Here is a 9547-nt window from a genome sequence, read left to right as displayed (position 1 = left end):
ACACGACGCAGCGCTACTTGTGTTGTGTACTCTTGGAACACTAGAAAAACTAGCGGTTTTCTTGTTGTTTAAAAAAAACGACTTTTTCTACTAGCACTCTACGTACTGTATATGTGTCACAGAGTGATGCCAACTGGAATTAACGGTGCGATTAAAAGAAGAGAAAAGTTATGGATGGAGCTTTCGGCAGAAACATCCAGCGGTCTCGTCGGGGACCTATACTTCAGTCCTCTCGATACCACCACCGTGTCGATATGGCATCCGACGCTGCTAAATGCCCACGGATGTCAGAAAAAGTACAAACATTTGGGTGCACAAGTTCGAGGTGCGTCAATTATACGACTAAATTTGAGTGCTCTCTTTCTCTCTCTCTCTCTCTCGGATAATCAAGTAACATGGACTGAAATGTAAAACTTAACGCTCGTGTGTGTAATGATGCGTTCGCGTCTTGTCCCTCAGGCTTGCCCAAAGCTTTCTCTAGTGTCCTTCTTCAATTCAAAACTGGATTCCCCAAGAAACACCCCTCTATATTGAAACGTTGCAACACACTCTAAAAACAAGCTTTACATGACGTCACACCAGCATTCGGACAAGCAACTCTGAGAGCAGACGCTTGTCGAACCGACTAGCGATGTCTACCGTTCTTTTCACTGTTGGCAACATATCTGGCGTCCAGGCTTGAACCAACTGGCCCTTGGTGTAGGTACCCGAGAGTTCCACGGCAACGCGAGTCTTCTTGGACTCCAAAATGGCGTCTGGCACGAGGGCAGCCACGACGGCCAAGATGTCTCCCAGCTGGAAGCCGTCGCTGGACACTTCGTCGTGGTACGTCAAAGTATGACGTGTGACAGTCTTGAAGAAGTTGCTCTTTGACGTCTCTCGACGGCACATTTCCTCGAATATGTCCTGCATGCAAAGCAAAGGTGTATTTACTTGAAATTGAATAATGGCACTGTATTGGCTTCTCGTGTGAACCAATCCCTATACTGCCTTTGACGTCATATTTCAAGTGCCAACTGGAAATTGAATACAATTTTCAGCGAATGCCATGTCATATTCAAAAGCAACAGAAGAAGAAAAAACGAATAGACCACTACTCGAGAAACGTCATCATGGCGTTGGTAGACAGACTGAAAGCGAAACAAATCGGAAGGGGAGGGCTGGGTTTCACGAATGGGCACTTGTTCGCTGCCTCCTATTGAAGGTAAAGTAGAACCGAAGGTCGCGTAAGACCGTGACCTTGTCCGCCCCCTAGCTTCCAGCGTAGTTCAAATCTACCAAATTGGTGGCGCTGTCGAACACTATGACGTCATTTGTTTACAAACAGGAAGAGGTCTATTGAATGAATGGCGTGAACTGAATGTCGTACACGCTGGAAATGGCATTCACTTTGCAGTGTGCCGGGGACATAAGGGACAACAATTGTCTTTCTTTATGAGGGCTACGATGTTATCAGTCAGCTCCATGGCTTGCCGATATCTATAACGTGCCACGAACTTGAGTGACACTTCCCCGTTTAAATTTGTAACAGGTAGTTCGCTCATCCGCTGTTTTCGTCAATGTTTTTCTCACCCACGGAATTGTAGAGTTGACCACGGCTTCCCAAGGCACGATGGTAATGGGACACTCTGCACGTGCAAGCAACACGTGGATGGCTTGTGGGTCCGTTTTGAAGTTGAACTCTGCACCGGGTAGAACGTTGCCTCTCCCTGAAAAGGGCAACAATCGTTTTAGCAGAAACTAACTTGGTGTCACACTAGCGCTACCTATAGGTGAATCCGCGAAGTGAATCGGAGACTAATCAGACGCGCTGCCGACTTCGCTATCCGCACTGTGTTCTATATGGATGGCTCTTTCACCAACATTCTTGGGCGCGGAAACGAAATGGCGCGGAACGCTTCTTTATGCGTCACAATTACGTCATTCAGGAGCCCAAATAATGTGTTTGCACCACGACCTACTAGATTATAACGACCACGTCAGGCGCACCCCTCCCATGCGCCGCATTTTTGGAAGGCAGCGGTGGCGCTTCTGATCGTCCTTGCTATTGCTTCCTCAACTTCTACAATACTTTGTACTTCAGCTTACCTTAGTATTTCTGTACAAGCTGTGGACTTCCACAGATGTTTAATTCTGAGGTTGATTATTATCATCATTCTACGCGTTTTCATAGGAGCAATCGCTGTCGTCTGCTACGGTTGTCGTACATACGCTTCTGCGAGTTCAAAATTCAAATTTCCATCGTCCAATCGTGCGCCAGTCTGCCAGGGTGCGTCAGTAGCGCCCCTGGCGGATCGTGCGGACAGGCACCTCATAGGGTTTGCTAATTGTGACGTGGTCGTTATAATCTAGTAGGTCGTGGTTTGCACACGTACCTGCGACGTTTCCACCAAGCACAAAGATGTCTTTTAGATTCTTGGTGAATCCGGGGTCTAACGTTAGGGCAACTGCTGCATTGGTGACGGGTCCCAAGAGAACCAGCGTGTACTTCCCCGGATCCCGCTTGGCCATAGAGACCAAGCCCACAGCTGCGTGCGTTGTCTCTATCTGCATTTCCCCGGTGGGATATTCCTCCGCGATTCCTCCCAGGCCGTCGGTGCCATGGTAGTGATGAGCATGATCGTAAGGTCCTCCCAGGGGTTGTTCGCAGCCACGGTACACAGGGATCTAAGTATAGGACGTGTCATATACGTGGTATGAAGGACAAGGCAAAAAGGCGCGCAAATCACTTTCGAGGAGGCACACTCCACTGAGGGACAACAAAGTGCATTTCGATAACCCGCCACCGTGTGGCGCTACCGTATTCCATGACTCCTTCATCGCTATGTCTATTAATCCGGGTATATCTTCAATATGACTGCGAAGCCAATGCAGTAAAATGTCTTTATAACGAAGAAAGATGGGGCCGGAAAAATTCGATATAAGCGGAAATTCGATAAAAGCGGAAGTGCCACAAACACAGTGACCGTAGCATCGGAAGGCGCTCGGAAACATTACAGGGGCCCTAAAACAATTAATCATTCAACTAAGCAAATACATATTGGTGGTGAGCGCCCTGGGATCCTTTTAATTTAATTTAACGAAGACGTAAGCTGGCGCTGTTTTCGTACGGCCTTCCGCCGGCTCGCCAAATCGCTACGAATTTAACAAAAATACTTTGCACACTGACTCACAAGAAATCATGCAACGAAGTTGTTCTAGTTTTTGTTTGTGTTCATAAAGCTCCTTCAATCTTCAGCTACAACAAATGACTTCAAATAGAGCGATCATTCGAAATAAGCGATTTCGTTGTAATGAGGGATCACTCCAATGCATTTCCTTTCCTGGGGTTTCTAGATGTCTGCATTGTTGATTGAACATACGATCAAAAAGAGAATGCGTGGACGCTATAGTGCCATGTAAAGTTTAAGTTACATGGTACCTGTAAGCATGTACTGTGACAAAGGACATAGAAAGAAACCGTACATCTGACCGTCTGCAGAGATGCAGGACCCTGAAGACATTCTCGCAGATGCTGTCTACATCCGTGTTTCCTGCCACACACGTGACAGCTTCAACCGACGTGGGCAAGTTGAGAGCCAGCATGATGGCCAGGGCATCGTCGATACCGCAGTCGGTGTCGATGATCAGGTGTCTGTCCAGGACGAGCCGCATGTTGTCTTTCGTACGCTCTGTGTCCTGCAAATGCAATCGTACCTCGCCTATATCGAGGCAGCGATAGTTAGCATTATCCTAATATATTCGGAGCTCGAGTTTCACACGCGCATCTACCCATGAAGGTAAAAGTAAATGGAGCTCGTCAGGCAATAGACCTCTCCCTGTTTGTAAACAAATGACGTCATGGTATTCTATAGCGCCACCAATTCGGTAGAGTTGAACTACGCCGGAAGCCATAGAGGTGAACAAGGTCGCGCCCGAAAGCCACGGTCTTGAAGGGAATTACGATGGTCTCTGAAAGGGACGCGACCTTCGGTCCTACACTCTTAAAAATGAACTTCACCGCATAGCACGCTCCTAGCCAACCATTATCTCGAATGATATCGTTATCTGCTCTGATTTGTTGAAAACGGGAGGCGTACGCCTTTTTTGTGACAATTATGAACAGCATAAGTGTCACAAAAAAGGCGTACGCCTCCCGTTTTCAACAAATCCGGGCAGATAACGATATCATTCGAGATGATGGTTGGCTAGGAGCGTGCTATGCGGTGAAACTCATTTTTAAGAGTGTACTTTTCTTTCAATGGGAGGCAGCGAACAAGTGCCCATTCGTGGAACCCAGCCCTCCCCTTCCGATCTGTTTCGGTTTCAGTCTGTCTACCAACGTCATGATGACGTTTCTCGGGTGGAGATGTATTGTCTCGTTGTTTCTTGTGCCCCTCTCATTTTCGATGCTGTTAGACCCCTTTTTTGTAATCTTCAGGAATAGATGAGCAGGTTAAGCGAGCTCCTAATATTAGGATAATGACAAAGGTTGTTATCCTTATTATTATAGTAATAATAGGAGCTCGTGAAGCTGAGCTGGTAGCTGATAATAAAGTTCACCAGCGATTCTCCTGCGGTTTCTTGAACCTGTGTCTTTATCGAAACTGTCGTCTGCTACCGAGAGCTCGCTTAAACGTCTATCTCGGAAAGGTTTCTTTCTTTTGTTTTTCTCGACTCCGTCGTGAGAAGCCGGCTCAGCACTTCTGCGTTCCCTTTCAAACAACACTTGAAGCGCAAACTCTGAAAGAGTTAGCATATTGTCTGACTACTAAGAGACTGTCGCCGATCGCAGGACTCTCGATAAGGAGTGCTTATTCTGACGCTTACTGCTCAAAAACGGCTGATTTCGCGTCGCACTTGTTAGCGATAGATATGACAACAAAGTCTGGAGTGCACCATGTGCTTCCAGGAGCTCGTGCTCAGAGATGGGCACGTGTGCATGTACACTCTGACAGTTTTCCGGAACTATAATAGGGAAGAAATAGGCGACCATAAGAATCATTTTTATTCTGACTTCCTCGCGAAAATACTTCTAGGGCATTAATAAGGCTCACAATAAGAGGGAGTCATAGTCATCGGCTATGTGACAAGAAAAAAAAGAAAAAGAAGAAAAGGAAGGAAAGAAAAGAAAAAGGAAAAAAATTGGTAACACTTGCATTGGGAAGAGTTTCACAAAAATTCTCGTTGAAAAATTCCCAATTCGCTTTCTTAGACGCTTGTGCCTACACTCTTAGAAATAAACTTCACCGCTTCACTTATGCTGTCCATAATTGTCACAAAAAGGCGTACGCCTCCAGTTTTCAACAAATCAGGGCAGATAACGATATCATTCGAGATGATGGTTGGTTAGGAGCGTGCTATGCGGAGAAGTTCATTTCTAAGTGTGTGCACTCTTAAAAATGAACTTCACCGCATAGCACGCTCCTAGCCAACAATCAACTCAAATGATATCGCTATGTGCCCTGATTTGTTCAAAACGGTAGGAGTACGCCTTTTTTGTGACACTTATGCTGTCCATAATTGCCACAAAAAGGCGTACGCCTCCAGTTTTCAACAAATCAGGGCAGATAACGATATCATTCGAGATGATGGTTGGTTAGGAGCGTGCTATGCGGTGAAGTTCATTTCTAAGAGTGTAGGTGATAACTATATAGAAGTTAGCACCTTTTCATACCCTTTTTTTCTTAGAGTATGAAGGGTGAGCTCTCATGATCCCCCGGCCACCGCGTGTCAAAAGAAGCACACGAAGTACTTCGTTGAATGTCGGCAGGGTGTATGACATATACCATTAACTTGTAGACAAACTTACTTATAGGGGAGACGGCCCGCTGCCTGAAAGTTAGGCTCAGAGTTGGGTCAGGCACTGGGAAAAATCTCGCGCTACGTTGCCGTGACTGTGGATGTTCGCTGGTCTACATCATTCACAATCCTGGAGGACAATGCGTCAGCATGGACTGGACCTCCGTTTCTCGGCGGCGTTTTTGACCAGATTTTGAGTGTGCTTCTCTTACCTCTCTCGTTCTTCCTCAGTTCTTCCCGTCCTCGTGTTTGGAGATGGATAAAACCCTCACTCGTGAGTCAGCGGGCGGGCACTGGTTTATTTGTCTGTACGTGTCTGTTCTCTCCGTTCAGTTTTTCGGGCTGTTTTCCACTGTTCCGAATAATCGGAATTTATTGTCGAAAGTGAACATCTGGTTCCATTATTGACGACTGCAGTTACGTGATGGACCTGTCTCCGAACTGTGGCCACCGCAATTAACGGACGACGGCAACATTATTAACGCGCACCTTCGAATCTCTTGCCAACGAATACACGTACAGTGAACCCTCGTTATTATGACCGTGGTCGTTCCCGAAAATTTTGGTCATAATGAGGAATTGTCATATTAACGGAGGGAGACTTGCATAGGTTTCACTGCATTGTTCCTCAGGAGTATGGTCGTAAAGCGCGTATGTCAGATTATCGGGGGGTCATATTAACGAGTGTTCACTGTAATTGTTTCTCAGGACCGCCTCGATCGTCACGACGCCAACAGTCTAACCAGGGCGAATTTGAAGCAAGAATATATAGGCCTACGAGCTCCATATACTTACAGTTCCGCATCAAGGGTCAGCGGATGGAAGCAAAGCCCGGTGTTGCTTTTCGACCTTAAATTGTGTCTTGCCACGATCTATACAAGTTGGAATTATAGCGAGATATCTTACCTTGGCCGCGACGATATATGACGGCAGAACGGATTCCACGAACCTTCTCAGTTATCGGGACGCTTAATAAACTTGGACAGCAGTCTTGACGACTGCCCTGCTTGTCGCACACATATGACTATGTTGACAGAAGTGATCATTGCCCGCTATCTAGCTTCTCTAATCGCGACCTCTGATTTGTTTGAGCGAAACCAGCCATCCGGAAGGCGTTATCGTCGGCGAAAAGTGCCCGTCCCCGTTGGTGTGGGTTTCCCCCTTGCTGGAGAAGAATCTGAAGGAACCATGAATTATCCGAAATTTGCCTGCCAATGGGGCAATCGGCAATATTACGAGAAAAGTCGGATTTAGTCAAATTTTCGTCGAGGGTCCAAGTTGGTGGACACAGTGTGACTGACAGCGTGTGTAGGCAGCGTGTGTGAGTGACTGACTGAGAGTCTTTGTCACTCATTGGTTTTATTGTAGATAGCCATTTGTGCTTTCCTAAGTGATCTGGAGTAGCCGGCTCTCGTAATGAGTGCACTCTTAGAAATGAACTTCACCGCATAGCACGCTCCCAGCCAACCATAATCTCGAATGATATCGTTATCTGCCCTGATTTGTTGAAAACGGGAGGCGTACGCCTTTTTTGTGACAATTATGAACAGCATAAGTGTCACAAAAAAGGTGTACGCCTCCCGTTCTGAACAAATCAGGGCAGATAACGATATCGTTCAAGATTATGGTTGGCTAAGAGCGTGCTATGTGATGAAGTTCATTTTTAAGAGTGCACTCTTAAAAATGAACTTCACCGCATAGCACGCTCCTAGCCAACCATCATCTCAAATGATATCGTTATCTGCCCTGATTTGTTCAGAACGGGAGGCGTACGCCTTTTCTGTGACAATTATGAACAGCATAAGTGTCACAAAAAAGGCGTACGCCTACCGCTTTGAACAAATCGGGGCACATAAAGATATCATTCGAGATGATGATTGGCTAGGAGCGTGCTATGCGGTGAAGTTCATTTTTAAGAGTGTACACTCTTATAGAAATGAATCTCACCACATAGCACGCTCCGCTAACCAACCATCATCCCGAATGACAACGTTCGTCTCGACCGTGATTTGTTGAAAACGGGAGGCAGAGCCTATTCTGTGCCGTGCATAATGTTGAGGGGGGGGGAGGGGGGGACAAAATAGGCTCCGCCTCCCGTTTTCAACAAATCAGGGGCGAGAACGTCGTCATTCGGGATGATGTTTGGCTAGGTGCGTGCTATGTGGTGAAGTTCATTTTTAAGTGTGTATGTTTGACAAGGTACACTCTTAAAAATGAACTTCACCGCATAGCACGCTCATCTCATAAATCATATCATCATAAATATATATATTATATATATATACAGGGTGTTCAAAATTAAGCTTTCACTAGCACTTTATAAATAGGCGAACAAAAGAAAACTGGTGCTATTTATTCTGTTCCTTGAGTAAGAAACAGGTGCTACATAATTAGCAGCACCTGTTTCTTACACATGTAGCGTAAAGTTATCATCCGGTTTCCTGTCATCGCTGTGTGTGCGTAGTGCTCGTGAAAGCTTTGAAATTTTGAACACCCCGTATATATATAAGTGTAGCTCCGCATGTAGCTTAGCCATTATCCTCCGTACCAAAACAGGAAGTTCCTCTCAGAAACTAGCGTTATTCCTTCTCCTCTTCTTTCGTTCATTACCCTTACTTCCTTCTCATCTACAAAAAGAGAACACAATGGTAATGGTAACTGGAGTAGATTTACGCGTAAGGATAGATAGACAACACGAGGGGGGGGGGGGGGGGTAAAGAAAATTGGCACATTCTTGGAATCTACAATCAGCCTTGCACGCATCCTATTCTTCTACGTTCAATATGTTCTTTTGTCTCTGCAATGCCAGCTGTGGCTTGAATGTCACTGCTTTGCTAGTAGCGATTGCCAGCAGAACAACAACAATTCTGTCAACAACAACAACGACCGGAAACAATTACCGGCAGAGAGATGACAATGACGGTGATATGGGGCTGGCTTCCGCCCACTGAGCAGAATGCTACCCCACACTCTTAAAAAAAAAAAACGTTGCCATATATATCACTCCCTTTCGGAGATATAAACAAAATACAGAAGCCGACACTGAAGATTTTTGTTTAAGTTTAATTTGTACAAGCTTTCGCGTGGAGGTCCACGCTTCCTCAGGTACAAAGTGAAGTGGTGACACACATAAGTATATATAGTATAGACACTGCTGTACAAAGAAAGGGAAGAGGAAAGGAGATATGGTGCCACATGTCTGTGTACAATGAATAGCTGGGCAGACGGATAAGTGACCTCTAACCGTTTAAGAACAGTAAAAGGTGTTGTTGTTCACAACACCTTTTACTGTTCTTAAACGGTTAGAGGTCACTTATCCGTCTGCCCAGCTATTCATTGTACACAGACATGTGGCACCATATCTCCTTTCCTCTTCCCTTTCTTTGTACAGCAGTGTCTATACTATATATACTTATGTGTGTCACCACTTCACTTTGTACCTGAGGAAGCGTGGACCTCCACGCGAAAGCTTGTACAAATTAAACTTAAACAAAAATCTTCAGTGTCGGCTTCTGTATTTTGTTTATGTGATCTACAGGACTTGACTCCCCTCTTCGTATACGCATCCCTTTCGGAGAGTACAATTACTCTCAAAAACTCACTCCCCTCACTCTCACAAGGGAGTAACATTACTCCCTTGCTTCCTACCGGAGAGTAATATTACTCTCCACTGCTCCAGTAGGAGTTAGAGTAGACTACACTCTAAAAACAGAACTTCACCGCATAGCACGCTGTGCGCCATCCATTGCCAAGAATGATAGGGTCA

The 9547-nt window shown here is 45.7% G+C and overlaps 1 protein-coding gene across 2 annotated transcripts; it reads right to left on the bottom strand.

Annotated features, from left to right (window-relative positions):
- Nucleotides 1–376: 376 nt before the first annotated feature.
- LOC135369958 (nucleoside hydrolase-like) lies at nt 377–6821 on the bottom strand. 2 transcript variants are annotated; one of them, XM_064603568.1, is made up of 5 exons: nt 6688–6821; nt 3466–3701; nt 2376–2667; nt 1573–1709; nt 377–906 (listed from the first exon to the last, which is right to left on the bottom strand). In XM_064603568.1, exons 2-5 carry the CDS (start codon nt 3652–3654, stop codon nt 574–576), a joined length of 951 nt encoding a protein of 316 aa, XP_064459638.1. In that variant the 5' UTR covers nt 3655–3701; nt 6688–6821; the 3' UTR covers nt 377–573. The 2 variants fall into 2 exon arrangements, with proteins under 2 accessions (XP_064459638.1, XP_064459639.1); XM_064603569.1 differs by having other exon boundaries at nt 3466–3678.
- Between the last annotated feature and the right edge of the window lie 2726 nt (nt 6822–9547).

This window comes from Ornithodoros turicata, chromosome 10, assembly GCF_037126465.1.
Source record: "Ornithodoros turicata isolate Travis chromosome 10, ASM3712646v1, whole genome shotgun sequence".
Classification (NCBI taxonomy): domain Eukaryota; kingdom Metazoa; phylum Arthropoda; class Arachnida; order Ixodida; family Argasidae; genus Ornithodoros; species Ornithodoros turicata.
This window is presented reverse-complemented; position numbering and strand designations above follow the sequence as displayed.

Excerpts from the sequence above, each read along its gene's own strand:
- LOC135369958 (XM_064603568.1), bottom strand. The coding sequence starts at position 3,654 with ATGCGGCTCGTCCTGGACAGACACCTGATCATCGACACCGACTGCGGT. Across the intron at positions 2,668-3,465 it reads ATCTCTGCAGACGGTCAGAT|ATCCCTGTGTACCGTGGCTG; the intron begins GTACGGTTTCTT and ends TCCTATACTTAG. Across the intron at positions 907-1,572 it reads TCAACTCTACAATTCCGTGG|GACATATTCGAGGAAATGTG; the intron begins GTGAGAAAAACA and ends CTTTGCATGCAG.